This window comes from Myotis nattereri, assembly GCF_964212035.1.
Source record: "Myotis nattereri genome assembly, chromosome: 17".
NCBI classification, from domain to species: domain Eukaryota; kingdom Metazoa; phylum Chordata; class Mammalia; order Chiroptera; family Vespertilionidae; genus Myotis; species Myotis nattereri.
In genome coordinates this window covers 7,511,192-7,531,649 of record NC_138092.1, presented here as the reverse complement: position 1 = coordinate 7,531,649, position 20,458 = coordinate 7,511,192, and the positions used below count along the sequence as shown (strand labels likewise).

Sequence of the window (20,458 nt, the reverse complement as noted above, 5' to 3'; positions counted from 1 at the left end):
GGAGAGATGGCGGTTGAGTAGGAACTCAATGGTGTTAGTACATAATTAAGCTGAAGAGTTTATATTTTATTCTGTGGACAATGGGATACTCCCAAAATCTTTTAAAACAAGGAATAGATAAAATCAGATTTATGTTTGAGAAGTAACAACCTTCATATAATACCTATGATAAGACATGAAGTAACAACAGGTCATTTTTACACTTTCCTCAAACTACATAATAAGTTAGTCACAGAGTAGAAATGAATTGCAGGTCTCCAGTATTTTCCCCTTATTACCCACATTTCATTCTCATTATATATTTGTATGCTGCTGATGGTTGTGTATTTGTCTTTTGTCATGAAATTAAGGTTAATATCTTTGAACTGGTTATGATACCAGCAATGGATTTGTAAAAGTTAGGAATGTGACCATCCTGCTTATGATTACAATTATTTTAGATGCTTCCTAAGGAGGCATTTAAAAAAATTGCCATCAAGGTGTCTACTATTATTACTGATTGGGTTATTTGAGTGTATAATACACATATGTAATTGTTGTAAAATTTACTGTGGTAAATTTTATTTTTCTTCTTTTTCTAAGAGAAGGGAGAGGGGGAGAGAGAGATAGAAACATCAATGATGAGAGAGAATCACTGATCAGCTACCTCCTGCACGCCCCACTGGGGATCGAGTCTACAACCTGGGCGTATTTCCTGACGGGAAATCAAACCGTGACCTCCTGGTTCATAGGTTGATGCTCAACCACTGAGCCATGCCAGCTGGGCTACTCTGGTAAATTTTAAAGGATAGTCAGAGAAAGCATGATGTGGTTGGTGCCTCGGGAAACTGGGGAAAGCTATAAAATGATGTAGTAATGAAGAATGTGTAAGATAGGACAGGTCCTTTTAGATGAAAGAAGCAACAGCATGGAAAAGAAAGGCAGGAAACCCAGGGAATATCAAGGTGCATATAAATGGAGCATAGTGTCAGGGGAAAGACATTGGCAATAAAGCTGTGAACGGATCACAGAGAGGAAGACACAAGGGAATGAAGCTCACACAAGTTGGACACTGTACTACCTCTTGAAGAGGTAGAGAGGGGTGTATTTCTATTCTTTCTTTTTTCGTGTGTGTGTGTGTGTGTGTGTGTGTGTGTGTGTGTGCTAATCCTTATCTGAGAACTAGTTTAGAGGACGAGAGAGAGAACATCAATCGGCTGCCTTCCGTAGCATTTCGTACATGCCCTGACTGGGAGTTGAATCTGTAATCTGTATATGTCCTAATCGGGAATCGAACCAGCAACCTTTGGGTGCACAGGATGATGCTCAACCAACTGAGCCACTCCAGCCAGGCTGTATTCCCATTCTTCTTACGAGGGATGGAGGTTCAGGATAGCTACCTTGCCTGAGGCCTCACTACTAATTGTCGAGTCTACATTTGAAACCTAGCAATTCTCCTATTATGCCAAATATTCTCCCACTTTATAACTTTGCCATGTTTAAAATGTTAGCACTTCCCTTTTATTCTCAGGCATTGTTTTGTGAAGGGTTCTGAGCAGGAATGAACATTACCAGGAATGCTTTCAGGGAAATAAGATGGCATCATTGTGGGGCCTGGCTGGCCACCATCTGGTCTCCATTAGTCTCTTGGAATATCTCACACCCAAACATTGGAGTCGCTAAATGACTGTAGTGTCAGAACTATGTTTGCCATATTTTCTGGAGAAATAAAAATGAAATTCTACACCCAGTGTTTTTCTCCCCTAATTGTCTTCTCTTTTTCATTTAGTAGTGTTTTGGTCCACTTGGGATTCATCCTCTTTAGTGCATACCTTCTAGCTTTCTTAACTAACACTTACTCCAATAGGACTAACTCTGGACTACCTACTAGCTGACCAAGAAGTTCCTCAATCCATAACACCCCTGAGGCATAGATATCCTAATTGACATAACAAACTCTGATGGAAAAAGATATACAATCTACCAATACTGAACTTTCTGTCTTTTCACACTAATCATCTCTTGAGTGGTATGTAAACAAGGGAAATGTAGAATGCCTATTCTTTATACTTTAAAAACATGTCTGGAACTATTTGAACTAACTAAAAGTAAAATAAGTGTCAGGGTAGATTATGACATACCTTTTCCCTTTTACTTAAAAAAAAAAAAAAAGGAAATGGAAAACATACCACTTCTAGAAGACCCTGACATTGAAATGGTATCCGTAATGTATTTATATATGCCACACTTTCTTCTATGCATCGGCCATCTTTAGTACATATGTGTTGGATAGATGCCATATGGGTTGAAATAACCACATATGGAAAATCTTGTTTAGAAGTGGTGTGAATCATTAAGGTAAAAGTGAAGTCAGTTCTTTTGATTATACATACTTGCCGATCTGATAGAAATTGTTTTTCTTTAATCATTTGATAAGGAGATTATTAGCTTGAGGGGAAAAAAGTGTAAAATTTCAAGAGGAGAAAATACTTAGTAGAAAACAATCCTTCAATAAATGTCAGCATTCTCCTACAGCAACCAAAAATAGAAATTACGCACAAGAACAATATACTTTCATGCACTTCAAAACTACACACGAAACATTACAACAATATTGGTTTTAGTATATCTTCTAATTTGAAATGGAGTGAAATGCTTCTGTGGTTAAGTCAGCTTTTTTTTACTGTTTGCTATAAAAATTACAAGCATATATATTTCAGAATGTTTTTTTAATTCAAAACAAATGCAACAGAACTCAGCATACTTGAAACACATTTTCTGAATTTATTTGAAATCTTTTGACTCCAGAGAGTTCTGTGTGTGTGTAAGGGTTAGGCCTGACTGGTTATTTCACCATCTATCTCCATCCTGGCCTGATTGCACCGAACAGCCCGGAATGAGTTCCATATGCTCCCACTTTGTCTAAGTTTGTAGGACCTCTGGGTTGGAACTCCATTTGATCAGAGTAAAGCGAACCATCTCAGAAATTTGGCTCATGTCAAATGCTTAGAGCTCCACATGGATTCCGGTTCGAATGTATACGTTCCCGTTAGAAGTTGTGGCGATTTGCTATGCATTGGCTTGCTTGTTATTGTTCCTAAAATATGGATGGCATTTCAAGAATTTAAAATCATTTGCCTACCTTTGATGACGATGATGATCTCCTGGAGAGAGTTATGTTGCAAATACGGACCAAGACACATCATCAAAACGTTTTCAAATAAAAATTATGACATATCAATGTTTTCCTAACACTGGACAGATGAATTCAGAATGACAAAGATTCTCTAAAGTTTGGAAAGGAAACCCATTGTCATCTTTGTAGTTTATTTCTCTTTTTTTCTTATTAAAAAAATAAAAAATATGGGTTTAAGGTATGTTTTCAAGCATAGGCATTGCTCAAGAATCAGGTCAAGTCAAGTAAGGTGGGGTGTGTGTCCTTAAGGCTTGGCTTTTAGCTGGAGGTAAACAAAGCTGTCCAGGGCACGTTTCTCCCTCTTTGGGCTCTTTCCTCCCTGTTTGGGTCTTCCCTCTCTTTCTTCTCCTTTCCTTTCACTACTTGACTTTTTCATTATTCCCGCTCCCCCACCCCCCTCCTCCTGCTCCTCCTTTCTCCGGCTGTGCTTCCCTTGTGTGTCTGGCCTGGCTTCTCTAACAGTTCAGCGTGAGTGTTAGCAGAATGAAAACCAGATGGACCAGCAGTTCCCACTGTTATCTCCCAGCTGACTCTGGCCGGCCCCCCTTATCCCCCCTTCCTGGGCATAACAGGAATAGTTGCCTTTATTTAGGGTGACTCGTATTTGCTGCTGCACCTTTTCCCTCAGCTGCAACATAAGCAGGAAGCTGTGTAGTCCCTGTTGCTGAGGTTGGTTGAGGTGAGTAGGCTGTGTAATGAATTTAACTAGTAAAGAAGTGGTTCTAAACCTGCCTAACTTCTGTATTGTTCTAGAATAATTGATTTACTGAGCCTTTTCTTGCTTGTTTGTGAATCCTCGTCTCAGGATGTTTTTTTCTATTGATTTTTAGAGAGTGAAAGGGAGGTAGAGGAAGAGCGAAGGGGGGAGGGGGAGAGAGAGGAGAGAAAAGAGAGAGAGAGAGAGAGAGAGAGAGAAAAGAGAGAAGAGAGAAGAGAGAAACATCCATGTGAGAGGGATACATCAGTTGGTTGCCTCCCGCATGTGCCCTGACTGGGGCTAGGTAGGAAACCTGTAACCTAGGTACATGCCCTTAACCTAACTGAGAATGGGACCTGCGACCATCCGGAGGGTGCACAGGCCATCACTCTAACCACTGAGCACCACAGGCTAGGGTTACTGATACTGGTTTTTAAATAATGTGGAAAAGCAACATGAAGGCTATTTTTAGCAGTAAGAGAAAGGTGGGAGTGCTCTCCACCGGTGTCTTTGCCATCACCTCACTCAGAGCACTCATTCACTACAGCAACATTCATCGTTACTCAACCAGAGGCCCTGGTACTACTAACCAGGTAGATCCTCTGTCAGAGGGCTCTTCTGAGAACGATGAAGAGGAGGAGGAGGAGGATGATGATGATGATGGTCTTTCTTTTATTACACCTCCCCCAGCATGGCATTAACATAATTTCAACATTTAAATATTGTGTCCTATGGCAACGCAAGTCTTAGGAATCTGCTGTGAATAAAGGGGAGGTAGTTTTAGAATGGTCAGAGTAGTAACTTGGGCTTTTCATTTTCTTTTAATAATTGACTTTTCATTTATTTTGAGTCATTAAGTTTGTACCCATATGGTTATAATATTTTTAAAGACCCGTTCTTTACCAATAGTCTGTGTTATTTTACTTTTCAAAAACTCATATAGAGTGCGAAATATCTGTATCTAAGGCTGAAAAAGGTGCCTTAAGCATTAAACATGTTTGTATGTATGTGTGTACGTACGTGTGTGTGTGTGTGTGTGTGTGTGTGTGTGTGTGTGAACATCTCTACACATGTTTGAGGAAAATTGGGTCTAAAGAAACAAACAGAAACTTCTATATATATATATTTTTTTTACTGGAGATTTGATAAAGAGATTAGACTGAGGAAGAAAAGTTTACCATTTCAAGAGAAGAGTATACTTGTAGAAAACAGGCCCGAGCAAATGTTCCTTATCGGGTAATCAGAGAACTCCTCCATGTCTGTCCCCTGCTCAGGAACAACATATGGAAAGTCTTCAGTTCTTTTTCATTCTCAATGTGGGACTTTTTTATTCTTACTCTACCTGAGATTGTTAATTGAAATATTGGCCTCATGTTTCTGAAGCGGTGGGTCGTAAACTCACAAAGTCTAAGTAAATAACAGCGTAACTTCGTTGTGTGACATGTGCCATTGAGGGAGCGGTGATTTTCCAAACGGGGCAGAAGACATTGGCATGAGGTCTGTGTGGTGGAGACATACTCTGCGTCACCCAACAGGCCGGGAAACCCAGTATGGAAAGGGGGTGAGCGGTGTTAGGAACATGGCTGGCTCCGACCAGTATTTCATCTACATCACAGAACTTTATATGGGTGTTATTCCGAAGTGGTCGGAGGGGTTCATTGCTGTCTTCCCCATCTATTTTTTACCTCTTGCGAATGTTGGCTCCTGCCTTGAGTGAAGTTGCGCTCTTGTTTACAACACTAACAAGGGAGCATTTGCCCACCCTAGAAATAACGATAGGGCGTAAAGTCACCCAGTTACAAACGAGGCCCTGTCATCTGTGCTGCACCCACCCACGTCGGTGGGGTCTGGATGATAAAGTCCTGATTTCAACGTCAGTAGACGAGCCTTGTTTGATGGGTGGAAGGTGATGGGTCTCCTGTGTTTACTCGCCTGGAAAAACGGCGAATCCCCCACTTAAAACACTGAGGTGCTTGAGAAAGTAACATGTTCCCGGTGGCGCCCTCCAGATCGGACTGAGAAACACTCCACGATGCCAGACTCACCTGTGGATGTGAAGACTCCGTCCAGGCTGACTCCTCCCACGATGCCACCTCCCCCGACAACTCAAGGAGCCCCGAGAACCAGTTCATTTACACCAACAACGTGTGAGTAGGCATTTTCGTTTTAAAGTTTGAAAGTTTTTCTGCAAGTAAAACTTAAAAGAAGATCCTGCATCAATGAATTAGGCAGAAATGAAGCAAAAAAAAAAAAAATCATTTATTTTCCAGGGAGGTACTGAGTACAGATGTGTTGTATCATAGGTATAATTTGTAGGGCTGGCACTATTTGCCTGTCTTTTGTGCTTGCTTCAGAAATGTATTTTACTAACAGCTCCGCGAGTGAAGAACACTACGTTTGGTCTATAACTCGAGATGTTACCACTGTAACTTTTAATTTGACTTAATGTGGAGCTTCTTATTGTAGTCTGTTCATTTTGACTTGGAACATGTAATAATTCAGGTTACATCTGATCTTCTAATACTGTTTTCTTCTATTATTTACAAATCATTTTAAAATCTAACATTTTTAGGATTTATGTTTAAAATGTAATGTTTAGACACACACAAAATGACTATACAACAGTTGTATACAGAAATCTTTCTGAAATAAGGAGCATCTTTCTTGTCCTGAAACTGTCAGGCTTATTTATTTTTTAAACATAGTTTTATTAATTTCAGAGAGGAAGGGAGACGGAGAGAGCAAGAAACATCAATGATGAGAGAGAATCATTGATCAGCTGTCTCCGGCACGCCCCACATTGGGGATTGAGCCTGCAACCCAGGCGTGTGCCCTTCACTGGAATTGAACCCGGGACCCTTCAGTCCGCAGACTGATGCTCTGTCCACTGTGCATGAAACTGTCAGACTATATTCCATCTTGGCTCAGGTCCCCTGTTCTGAATCAGTGGAGAGTACTGTTTTCTGTGTCATGCAGGAAAGGACGGAATATTCTGACAGAATCTCAACTTTCCTTTCTTTCCTGTTTATTGTAGTAGGGATAGCAGGTAGCTTTGTTTTCATCTGTCTCAAAGTCGTGGTTAAAATTGTTGTCAAGGATTTGTGAAAAAAAGCCAAGAAAAAAAAGAAAGCTATCTACTGCAGATAATAGTACATATAGATGATGTGCCCTTAAATCTACATGCATAAAAAATAACAGGCAAGAATAGGTTCATGGGATTGACAAGGATGGACAAAACACACAGCCCAGACTGTGTATGCAGAGTTGCAGTGCCATTGGAAAGGCCTTTCCAAACGTGTAAGGAGCAGGAGGCCGCAGCAGTGCCAAGTTGTAACCCTGTCATCTTGTATTTGTTTTGTTGTTATCCAAAACCATAGTGATAGGCATATGTCTCCCGTGAGAAGTCCTAGTGAGCTGTCATTTCTTGACAGGTTGCTTTGGTACTCATGTAGGACAAGAGACTTTTTTTTTTTAAAGAATAATAGAGTACTTAAAATATCTTCAAACTATTGTTGGGAATAGTCTATCAAAATTATATTTAAAAATGTGTTTGGGAAAAATCAGTTTGTCAAATTAATTGACTTAACGTAAAATCAACATTTTCCTCAGGGAGAAATGTGCAAATCTTTCTAGTCTCCAAGTTATCGATTATCATCTTGATGTTCAAGTAAAGATGATCAGAAATGAATTTACCGGATTACCGCCAACTATTATTAATGGGATAGATATGTACCTTTTGAATTTCTTGAAATAACTCCCTGATAGTTCTCATATCTATTTTGGCTTTTCCCTAAAGAAGGGGTTAAGAAATATGAGGGGAAGAAAATAGCCTTCTCATTGGGTGGTTGTAAGGTTAAAGCTTGAAAGTCCAATTTTTATAAACATAGCTGTCAGCTTGTGTGTATAAAACATGATTAAAAATGTCCCGTGATAAATTTAGTCTCCACCAAATGTACACTTTCTCTAGGAGGGGAGCAGCTGAGAAAGAAATAGTCCTGCTACACTGATGTAAGCTGGTGACCAAAGGCTGACATCCAAGTGTTGTTTGCTCTGTGTTGGAAACATTTCAGGTGGTTGGCATATGTGCACATGGGCGGCAGGGCTGTCTCTGTGCTACAGCCGACTCCATTTATAATCAGCTTCTGTGCAGAAAACCCTCGTGCAGTGTGAGGAGTAGACCCATTTAATTATAGAATACCTGAACCGGTGTGAGCCTGTAAAGTCAAAGCATTTTACAAAAAAGCTCCAACAGTCTTTTTGTTTGTTTTTAACATTTTTATTGATTTCAGAGAGGAAGGGAGAGGGAGAGAGAGAAACATCAGTGATGAGAGAGAATCATTGATCAGCTGCCTCTTGCACGCCCCCTACTGGGGCTGGGCATGTGCCCTGACGGGGAATCGAACTGTGACCTCCTGGTTCATAGCTCGATGCTCAACCACTGAGCCACGCCGGTTGTATTTATTTTTAACTTTAAATAATTTCTTTTAAAATTTTTTCAATTACAATGTAAGGGATGTAGTCAGTAATATTGCAGTAACTTTGTATGGTGTCAGATGGGCACTAGTTTTACTGGGGGTGATCATTTTGTAAGTTATATAATGTCTGATCACTGGGTTCTACACCTGAAATGAATATAATATTGTATCTAGCAGTTTTTTTAAAAAAAATCACTTGACTTAAAGGGAAGGAAACTTGGTTGTAATTTTCTTGTGCATTTCTCTATACGTTTACCTTTTCTCTCTGATTTTGTGCTCTTGACAGTAACTAATGGCACAAGCCATTCACCCACAGCCTTGAATGGTGCCCCCTCGCCGCCCAATGGCTTTAGCAATGGGCCTTCCTCTTCTTCCTCTTCTTCTCTGGCTAATCAACAGCTGCCCCCAGCCTGTGGCGCCAGGCAACTCAGTAAACTGAAACGGTTCCTTACTACCCTGCAGCAGTTTGGCAATGACATTTCACCAGAGATAGGAGAGAGAGTCCGCACCCTCGTCCTAGGACTGGTGGTAAGCAAACAGAAACCGGCCCAATTTTCTGGGGTAAGGGAGAGTGCGTGGGGGGGGGGGGGGGGTGAAAAATACAGTCTCCTTTCTCACGGGTATTTTATTCTAGTCGTTTTTACTGCTAGAGATTGGGTCCAAGTCTGATCATTCTATAACAAGGTTTTAAATTCTGCATTGCGTGTTGACCCCCCACCCCCACCATGGTTTCTGTTACTACTTGACTAATGAAGATATGGCTCTATGCATATTTATTGCTGTCTTGGCTATGAATGTGTAGTGTGTCTAAAATTCCCTAAGTATATCCTCCTCGCATGGCTAGTGCCTTTCAACAGTGACAAAATGTTTTGGGTACGTGAATGATTCACTTCACGTAATTCAGTGCTCTTTTTAACTTCATTGCTTTAGGGGACTTTTATTCGCCTAGATCCGTGGTTGGCAAACCGCGGCTCGCGAGCCACATGCGGCTCTTTGGCCCCTTCAGTGCGGCTCTTCCACAAAATACCACGTGTGGGAGCGCACGTACAGTGCAATTGAAACTTCGTGGCCCATGCGCAGAAGTCGGTATTTTGTGGAAGAGCCGGTATTTTGTGGAAGAGCCACACTCCAGGGGCCAAAGAGCCGCATGTGGCTCGCGAGCTGCGGTTTGCTGAGCCGCAGTTTGCCGACCACTGGCCTAGATGATGAACTAGAATTTATAACAAATAACATTCTCCTTGTATGTGTTTTCATTTTTAGGGCTAATCACATTAAGAATTGCTTATTTTGGTAAGATATATAAAACATAAAATTTACCATTTTAAGGATTTCTAAGTATACACATTTTGGTGGCATTAAGCACATTCACTGTTGTGTAACCATCAGCACCATTCATCTCCAGAACTTTTTCATCACCCCAGACTGAACCTATGTCCCCATTAAACAAGAACACCACAAATTTATCTCCCCTCAGCTCCTACAACCATTAATTGGTTTTTGAATACAAACAATTTTTTTTGGTATAGGTAGAATTACTGAAATGATTCGTTTGAGAATAGGAGTGTTGACTAAGGAACATTATAGTATATTCTATACATTATCATCACTCTAGACATGAGAACAGACATCCTTTTTTTAGAGTCCTAGATCACTTTAGCATGTCCATGATTTCATATACACATGGAGGGTTTCCATTTGGGAAGGTGATTTTCCCATAGCAGACGGAATCACGGAGAAGGTATGAGTCACAGCGTCAGTTCTTTCAGTATCCGGGCTAATCATGAAACTGAGATTCAGAAGATCGGCAGCAGTTTCCTTTTTCTTGAAATAGATCATTTATTTTTATTGCGTGGATTTACCAAGGGCAAAGACATACCAGTTGTGTTTTGTCAAAGAAGTTCCTAAATGAAAAGTCTGGCTGAGAGTCTAAGGCAGTAGACATGCTTCAAAGCACGGCCTCTCACATTGCCAGAGATGTTGCAATTCAACGTTTTTTTTCTTTTTTTTTTTAAAGTATGTGGAACTTTTCAGTGTCGTCTCCCTCTCCTCCGCACTCTAAGAACAACAGCTTGCACATTCCCCACAATCCATCAGCTTCACCTTGTCCTCCTCAGGACAGGAAGGTGAATTTGACAGAAGAATGTCAGCCTCCTGCAGTTACTTCTGTCACTCACTTATCTTTTCCTTTTCATTCATTCTCATGTTTTGCATAATAGGCTTTTCAACACCTAAATAAATTAGACGGAAGAACCACAAAGTAAATTCAAAACAGTGATTGAATTAAGAAAACGGTAAATGTGTTGTTACTAGTAGACATTTCTTCTGGCAACTGCTTTATAAATTGGATATGTCTTTAACAGCGGTTTCCATAACTTTAAATGTATCAAAAAGTTGGTAGCCGTCAGTAGATTTTTCCACATCTTAAGTGGCATACTTTGAAGATATGTTTTATTTATCTGAAAGCCTTATGGAGATAAGTGAGGGGGAAGCATTAATTAATAGTGCTTTGTACATGAGAGGCAGGCAGTGAACATTTGTCAAATGAGCGAATGACTAGATGATGCATTTTGTTTTAGGCATTGAACACAAGCTGTTTTATTTAAATCTTGGGACCATCCTTTGAAGTAGTGATTTTTATACACATTTTGTATGTGGGGAAACTGAGGTTTGCAGAAGTGAAATATACATTGTGATAGGCCTATGACTTGCACTCAGGTAGTAAATCATAATGAATCTCATTATGCTGTTACTTAGACAGTTAAGAAAAAATATTAGTAACTGTTTTAATGTGTAAAACATAACCAAAATGGCTTTTGGGAAAATGAGCCATAGAAACAAAATGGGGGGAAGGGGTAGTAAAAGGTAAAGGGGGCCAAATATATAGTAATGGGAGATGATTTGACTTTGGCTATTGGGCACACAGTGCAGTGTACAGATCTTACATCATGAAAATGTATACTTGAACCTATATAATCTCATTAACTAATATCACCCCAATATATTTAATTCATTAAAAATGTTTAAAAAATTACTAACTGAAAATAAAGAGGCAAAATAAAAGCTTTAATAAAGGTCTCCTTAACCTCTATTATTACAGATGGAAAGCTAGCGTTTATTCATAGTTTCATGTTAATATGTTTTGAATTTGGGGGTATAAAAACCTTAGAACTTGGTCCCCCATATTTTATCATAAAAGGAAAAGGAACTGCACCAAAAAGTGGGGAACAATATTCTAAAGCTGTTAGGTCACAAATACCCCAATTTTGTCAGGCATGAGGATAATCGAAGGCTTGAAGTTCAGACTACAGTTTACAGTTGCGATTCTGCCTAGGGACTAAGGAACATGAACCAAATATAGTTAATTTACTCAACACCTTTACAATAGGTTGTTGTCTGTTAAATCACTCATTGCAGGATACAAACCCTGAGTATTGGGGGCGTGTTTACATGGCATAGGTTAGAGTGAATAGAGTCATTTTGTAGTCTCTTTTGGGTTGAGCCATAAACCTTGCCTCTATGCTAAATGAAATGTCTTTGATAACTGGGGAATGTCTTCACCCTCTATAAGACTCAGTGAATCGGAGAAGGCCCAAACTTTTTCTTTGGCTTTCATAGTGCAGCACACCAACCAACATAGCTGTTTATTCTGAGCAAGGATGCTTTGGTAGACATAGGAAGAATGGAAGGATGGAAGGACAGGAGAAGAATATTTCCACCAGCAGAAATACAGACATGACCTGTGGGGTGAATTGAGATTCTGACACTTGCCTTTGGCCCACTATGCAATCAGTTGTGCTTTTAAATAAAGAGTTTTCCATAAAGGGTAATATTAAAAGGTTCTTCGTGATTTTAGAGACAAAATTCTCTGACAAAAGCATGCACATTATTCTCAAAGTACCATATTTATGGTCTTTCATTTTCAGATGTTATTTTAAAAGGTGGGTGATACAGTGAATTATAATATGCAGTATTTTTTTTACAAAGTCAACGGTAGTATATTGAAAATACTGCTTCCTGTATGTGTGTCTGCTGGTTATTACAGTGTTTTAACTGTATTGGTAATTTAGCAATCTCATTGTTTTTACTGTCTACCAAGAGACAAATGTGTTTATAGGACATATTTTCTTCCACAGAACTCTACTTTGACAATTGAAGAATTTCATTCCAAACTGCAAGAAGCTACTAACTTCCCACTGCGACCTTTCGTCATCCCGTTCTTGAAGGTATTGTACAGCTCACTTGTCTGGGAAGTATTTCAGAGCATATTGTCGCTAGGTCACAATAGTGTTTCTCTTTAGGAGTGGAGGGTGGTCAGAAATTTAAGGGTGCTTTCACTTAGTTTACTGGATGAAAACGATCTGAATACATATGGTTTTCTGATCATTTCTGAAGCAGTCTTAAAAGGGTAATTCAGAGTGTTTTGAATAGTTAAGTTGGGAGAACAATTGAGAAATCTCTTTGAATAAAGGTTTTGTTTGTTTATTGTTTGTTTGTTTTGGTCCTTTGAGTTACATTTTACATTTTGCTTGTCTTTAGAATGAATGTAAGATTGGTTCTTCCTTTTTAGTTTTTCAGAGTCTTAAAAATCCGTCTGATTTATTTTTGCAACAACCTAATGCAATAGAAAGAGCAGGCCCTCACCCCCTTCGTCAGTGAGGAAACTGGGAGTAAGTGGCAGATGCAGGGTGTGTCGGTCTGAGAGTCGTTTGAGGTGTGATTTAGAAACAGTATGTATTCCTCAGTTTCCTGGTCTTCACCTTCTCCAACTACTGCCTCTCCAGTAAAGCAACTGCAAAAAGCACACAAAAAGAGTTCCCAAGAGAAAGAAGGGACATGTTTATCCAGGACAGCAGGTGGTTACTTCACTGATTGATACTAAAAGAATTGACAGTTTTGATAGAAAAATAAAATTTTGATAGGAAAGCAAATTATGCCCACCGCTTGGGCATAGTGGGTTGTTAGTGAATACCATGTAGAGCAGTGGTTCTCAGCCTTCTGGCCCTTTAAATACAGTTCCTCATGTTGTGACCCAACCATCAAATTATTTCCGTTGCTACTTCATCACTGTAATGTTGCTACTGTTATAAATCGTCATGTAAATATCTGATATGCAGGATGGTCTTAGGCGGCCCCTGTGAAAGGGTCGTTCGACCGCCAAAGGGGTCGCGACCCACAGGTTGAGAACCGCTGATGTAGAGGAACAAACCCATTTTTATCCTACCCGTAGGCTTTGCAGATTGATTAAATGACAAAGACTCATTCGCCTTCCCCTTTGCTGTGAAGTTCCATCTTTTTTTTTTTTTTAAATCAGACACATAAGGTTCAAGTAACTCCCCAAAAACCTAGAAAAGCTGTCAGAACTGAGCCCAAATTCAGAACTTTCTGGGTGATATGTCTTTCCTGCTGTTATTCTTGTTGAAGTGAAATGAGATAGTTCTGTTCTGAGAATATTTACAAATCATTAAATTATATCTTTTTATATGGAAACCCAGATTTCCATTATGTTCTTTTCATTATTTTCTATATTGTGTACATAAGGTTACAGGGATGATGTATCGGTATTTCCCTCCAAAATGGCTTCTACTACAATCATGTATTCTCAAAAGCAAATTGTTTTTTGAACATGTCAGTTGAGTCTAGAATCTTCGGTTTTCTAAGAGAGTGGCTTTCTGTAAAGATTTCATCATATGAATTCCATTTCCTGTGCAAATACCACTGGTTTCTTTGCTTGCAAGAAACTAAGGAAAGAAAAGGAGAGAAAAAAAGGGGGGGGGCTCCTTTCAGGGTCACGTTGGCAGCCAAAAATTATTTTAAAAGCATACAAGGACACTTCCATGTTCTTCTATCACTGCCGCACACCATATGGTTACCATATCATTTAGTTGGGATCATTGGAATCAAAGATAAAACTTTTTTTTTTCTAATTTTAGTGCTTTTTCTCAAAGGAGACATTAATGACAAAAACCATATGGTTGTGGGAACTCGGGCCTTAATAAGTGCATTCAAACATTGCTCTAACAATATGCATTAAAGTCTTGTTTTCATTAAGCTAATGTAACCCTCAGACCCTCGATTCCATTTTGCATTTATGGAGAAACATTTACTGGAAAGATATTAGACACCATTCTAATTACCTAATCTGGCACCAGAATTAGAGCAAACAGAATTGCTTTGTATTACCATATTTTTTAAATTGAAAGAAGATGTTTATGGAACCACTAAATTAAGCTGAGCGCCACGTGAAAGCCTCTTGTCTTGTGCCATCCATACATTTAAATTGGAAACTGGAGGCATGCGTGTTTACTATTAATCACTCAGTTGTGTGACAGGGGTTGTATTAAAACATGAAGTTAGGGATCCCACCAAAATATAGATTAAAGAAAACTCTTTAGTGAAAACAGTCCTAGATATAGCTTCTTTTCTTATAAGCCTCTTCCCCTGTAGACACCAGTTAAAAACTATAGGTATGCTTTAACCACATCCACCCTCGAACAGTCTCCTTTGCAAAAATAGATTTGAGTCTGCAACTAAGAAGTTAGTCTCTCTAACACATAGCCCAAGAGATGTGCATTTTATAACTTGTCTTCAGGGTTTTACTATTTTGTGTGTCTTCAAAATCAACTTTTGTACTGACTATCTTAAGGCTGTTTCTGGATCGGGGCCCGGTAATGCGTTGCCAAAACACATCTGCACACGAGCTGTCCAGCCTGGGGGTCAGCCCTCCTGATTATCATTCAGGAACTCGTCTCTCTGAGCTGGCGGGACTCGGTCTGCCTGCCTGCTTAAATGTTGCTGGCAGGCTGCACAGAAGGAATCTGAGAGAGCCTGGCTCTGTGGTCCCAACCGAATCTGCTTCATACAGCGTGGCCACAATCTTGTTTGCAGTGTACATGGGAGGTGGGGTTTATGATATATCCCAGGTGCCTCCTCTTGATAAGAATGCTGAAGATAATATGAAGAAGGTCATGGGACAGTGTTGATCTCCCTCCCCCCACCCCCCACCCCCGTCGCCCCCCCCTAATTTTGAATCTCATGCTTTGTTAATGGAGTACTGGAGATACTTTGTTTTTTTGTTTTATTTTGTCTCCTCCGTTATTAAATCTTTTTTTTTTTTTTTTAATCTTTGGAATCCTTTGAAACAACCAGGACTAGAGAGGTTTGCAATATATTGTTTTGGACAACGTTTAAAATCTTATCCATAGACTTCAGAATGATTCTTAAAACTTTTTAAGTGTTCAGGGGGAATTGCTGTTTTATTATGTATGGATGGCACACAGTGTCTGCGAGCTACCTTCACTAAGGAGGAAACAGAGTTTAAAAATATTTTGAAAATGTATTTATTACCCACATGACCCTCTAGACCAGTGGCTCTCAACCTTCCTAATGCCGCGACCCTTTAATACAGTTCCTCATGTTGTGGTGACCCCCAATTTCATTGTTACAAGTTGAACATAATGAAAGCATAGTGATTATTCACAAAAACAATATGTAATTATATATGTGTTTTCCGATGGTCTTAGGCGACCCCGGTGAAAGGGTCGTTTGACCCCCAAAGGGGTCGCGACCCACCGGTTGAGAACCGCTGCTCTAGACTAACTGCAAATGGTTTATTTTTAGCTACAGCATGTGGTATGTGCTTATCTTTAGCAAATATCCTAGTATTTTATACCTTGTTCAGAAACATGCTTTGGCATTCTTAGGAGATGGATCCTTGGTTCATACCTCAGATAATGGATGGAGTTTCAAGTCCAGCCCTGGTGCCTGTCCCTGATAGTGTAGACCCGAGAGCCCATAGAGGAAGGCCGCTGGCACCTCCTGTATTCAGAAATGCTTTTCAACCCAACAGGCTAATTAATATCCATGGCATCTTGTTCCTACAAATAAGATCCTGGGTTGCAAAGAGATTTAGGTTATGGGTCTCCCCTTGAATTTGGAGAGGTAAGTGTTGTTGTTCTTCACTCTGCCACCTATTCTCACTGTCCCCCCGCCTCTCCCCAAAAAAGAATAAAAATAAAAGAGAGAGAGAGAAGAAAACACAACAATGTCAGAGTACGTTTACTTTTTGGAGTGAAATTCCATTTCCGTTTGAACGCTTTACTGTGTGGAATCGTCTCCTTCCCTTTCGTTACACTTGAGATCGCCCGAATTATGTGTCCACAAACATGTTCAGAGAGTCTTTTTCCAAGTGCTGGGCTCGGTGAGGAGCAAGAGTTATGGGCACACAGGATTTCTCCTATGAAACTGTATGCAATTTTTAGAATAAGGACGCTACAAAGAAAGCAGATTATTTTCGTAGACCACTCATATATGCTACTTTGTGCATGAATTCCACCCGGGATATCTGACCATACTCTGGGCATTACTTAAATGTATGAATCTGACGATTACTAAAAATAATGTCTACATTCAACTCTATTATTATTATTATTATTATTATTATTATATGAAGTTAGTAGTCGACCAGAGATGTTTCATAGGATTAACCTGTTTTACCTGGGCAAGTTACTAGATACAAAAATGAAGTGTGTATGTATTTCACATACCCTGTGTCTTCCATGAGGATTAAACAAAAATTGCTGATGGATGGAGCCAGAACTTTATATCCTGGGGGGCTTAATATTATATTAGATTCAGATCTGAAGGACCTTAAAAGTAAATAAGTGCCAATCCCGGTGCTCCCCGTGGTCCTGGAAGCCGGAGGGGTGAGGTGGCTCACACAGGTCAGGCACCTCATGCTCGGGGCAGTGCAGGTCAGGGAGCAGCTGACACTGTCGCCCAGCACTGGGACCTGTGCCTGGACACCACACCTATTGCCTTTATCCCCTCCCGCTCCCGCAGGCGAACCTGCCCCTGCTGCAGCGCGAGCTCCTGCACTGCGCGAGGCTGGCCAAGCAGAACCCTGCCCAGTACCTCGCCCAGCACGAGCAGCTGCTCCTGGACGCCAGCACCACCTCCCCTGTGGACTCCTCCGAGCTGCTCCTCGACGTGAATGAGAACGGGAAGAGGCGGACTCCAGACAGGTGAGGGGGAGCGCGGCGGGCTAGCCCGGCCTTGGCCTGGTACCCGTGGGATGAGGACCTGCTGCGTGGGATGTCTAAGCTGACTGCTCACCTACACCTGTTGCAAACAGCCATAAGCTAAAGGGTCCCTCCTGGGGACCTCGCTCTGGCCTGGGATGTTACAGAGGGATGACTCTGGCCTGTGTCAGCGTTTTGTGGCGGTTCACCTTTGTTGCTTATAATATTAAAGTCAAAGGTGAAGGCCCTGGCCAGGTAGCTCACTCAGTTGGTGAGAACATTGTCCCAGTACGCCAAGGTTGTGGTTTGATCCCCAGTCAGGGCACATACAAGAATCAACCAGTGGATGCATACATAAGTGGAACGACAAATCTCTCTCTCTCTCTCTCTCTCTCTCTCTCTCTCTCTCTCTCCTCTCTCTCTCTCCCCCCCTCTCTCCCTCTCTCCCTCTCCCCCCTTCCCTCCCTCCCTCCCTCCCTCTCTCCCTCCCTTTTCTCCCTCTCCTTTCCTCTCTTTCTAAAATTAAAAAAATAAAAAATTCTTTAAAAATGAAATAAAGTAAAAGGTAAAGATGAATGCTATTCAAATGTGCTAACTGCCACTGATGGTTCTTAGACACACAGTATTAACATTGTCATTTTAAAAATATTATTCTTTTTTCTTTTAATCCTCACCCAAGGATATTTTTCCATTGACTTTTAGAGAGAGTGGAAGAGAGAGGGAAAGACAGAGAGAAATATCAATGTGAGAGAAACACATCGATTGGTTGCCTCCTGCATGCGCCCGATTAGGGCCCGGTTCGTCGGGGAGGAGCCTGCAGCCGAGATATGTGCCCTTGACCAGAATTGAACCCGGGACCTTTCAGTTCCCAGTCCGACGCTCTAGCCACTGAGCCTAACTGGCTAGGGCACACAGAATATTATTAAAAGCAAGCCAGTTTATATACAGTTACTATAATTTTTATGCTAGAGTCTCTGGAATTTCTCTCTTGACATAGGACCTCCCTCTTAATAGTATAAAATTCCCGAAGCAAAGGTTACGCATTAGTTTACTTCTGCATTCTGTAGACTCACCTTCATACGTGACCTACCAATAGTGCTACTTTTTTATTTTTATTTTTACAAGTCACCTTTCCTCGGCCATATGTAAGCATTCAGTCCTTTAGCTTTTACAGGGAACTACTTAACCCAGGTGTCTGCATGGCACAACCTGAAACCAAGAAGCGGCCCCAGGATAGATGCCTCCCTGTGCATCCTGTCTGACCTGTTTACCTGCAGGAAGGCAGTCCTGGGTGCAGGTATGAGATGAGAAAAAGCGGGTGCACCCCCATTTCTTTCAGAACAGTGTAGGAAAAGAATCGGGGAGAGACCGGGTGGAAAACGGGGGAGAAAAAACATTTGCTTGGCTGGAGGCGAGGGTAACAGGGAAAGGTTTAGATACCTGTGATACATATAAAAGTCATCCTATAGGCAAAATTGGAAATGGACACAACGTATTCTAGAAACCCTAGCTGCTAAGTAGCCACAACAGGCAGCCTGGCCACCTTTTTCATTCATTTCTCTATATTCAGTGTTCATTCATTCTCTATATTCAGTTTTCATTCATTCTCTATATTCAGTTTTCATTCATTTCTCGATATTCATTTTTCATTCATTTCTCTATATTCCCAGCCATCGCCCCGCTGGTTCTTTTCCAGTGATTTATGTTTGAAAGGACAGTGCCTTTAGACGTTCCTCAGGCAGTGAGGTCAGCCCTGAAGGACATGCTAACACGGACACGGACACGGCACGTTAGTGCGCTGTGGCTGCGTGCGTGCGTGCATGCTTGGGGTCAGGCAGGACTCTGAGAGCCTTCGGCTACATTCTCCCCGTGGTCACGCATCGACAGGATTAGCGGCCGGAGTGGGGATGCACAAGCTTGCCCCTTGGGTGGAGTTTCTTGTTCACGTGGTGCCCCGAAAGGTGTGTTGCAATGGAAAGATGGCAAACGGATTTCCTTAGAGTTCGGAGGAAGGGGCATGAGAGCATGTTGTGTAAATACACTTGCATCTTGTGGGAATTCGATGGGAGCCGAGAAAATATGGGCCGCTCTCGCCTGCCTCTGCCTGTGTTCCCTGCATCTTGTTTGCATATGCATGTTCCTCTCCTCTGGTTATTATCTGCACCTCCAGACCCGCTGTAGGAGATGCGGTAGAGGACGGGGCCGCCTGACAGCAGAGGGGTTTTTTTTGTTTCACTGAATGTTTTGTGGGTGCATATGGTCTGACATGGATGAGCAGCCACGTCGAGATTCTGGAGTCTATTAAACTGGCTCATTAAAAAGATCAATCTGTTTCTGTAATAACACTGGGAACCATCCGTCACTGGAAGAGGGAAAAACTGACACCTGAGGAGAAAACACATCCCGGTAATTTGTTCATGACACGCCATGAACAAAAGAGCACTCTGCATTTTGTTTACAACTTTGGGGGCTTAAATTTTGTGATAATTGCAGATTTAATCTATGAAACAGTTGTCACATGTTTTAGGGATGGCTTTTTGGCAAATTTAACTTTTTTCTCTCCTCAAATATGACTGTCGCTGGTTGTGTCTTTTTTTTTTTTTTTTAAGCATTATTATTATTATTTACAGAGAAATGAGTACTCTGTAGGGAAGCCTACAAAATCATTTTTCCCCTGTATGGAGCAGTGAAATTTATTCTACTTTCTTTTCTTTCTTTTTTTTAATATATTTTTATTGATTTCAGAGAGGAAGGGGGAAGGAGAGATAGAAACATCAGTGATAAGAGAGAATCATGGATTGGCTGCCTCCTGCATGCCCCTTACTGGGGGGAATTGAACCTGCAACCCAGGCATGTGCCCTGACCGGGAATCGAACCGTGACCTCCTGGTTCATAGGTCCATGCTCAACCACTGAGCCGCCACGCCAGTAGGGCAGAAGGCCGTCATTTTGAAACCATGTTCATTGACTATATAACATTTGCCAACACAGTACACACCAGCTGAAACTACTAGGTTCATTTTTTTTCTGTAAAATGAATGGTGTTTCAATATTTTTGTATTTATTAAGAGAAAAGGTAAATAGGTACACTTTAC

The 20,458-nt window shown here is 41.0% G+C and overlaps 1 protein-coding gene across 3 annotated transcripts in view; it reads left to right on the top strand.

Moving 5' to 3' along the window:
- RUNX1T1 (RUNX1 partner transcriptional co-repressor 1) overlaps positions 1 to 20,458 on the top strand; it is a 144,757-nt gene that overhangs the window by 80,879 nt on the left and 43,420 nt on the right. For all 3 annotated transcript variants that reach the window (XM_081110883.1, XM_081110884.1, XM_081110882.1), the window contains exons 2-5: positions 5,882 to 6,019; positions 8,634 to 8,875; positions 12,481 to 12,570; positions 17,186 to 17,367. In XM_081110883.1, the coding sequence (XP_080967009.1) occupies positions 5,882 to 6,019; positions 8,634 to 8,875; positions 12,481 to 12,570; positions 17,186 to 17,367 (652 nt within the window). The remainder of the gene's footprint in view (positions 1 to 5,881; positions 6,020 to 8,633; positions 8,876 to 12,480; positions 12,571 to 17,185; positions 17,368 to 20,458) is intronic.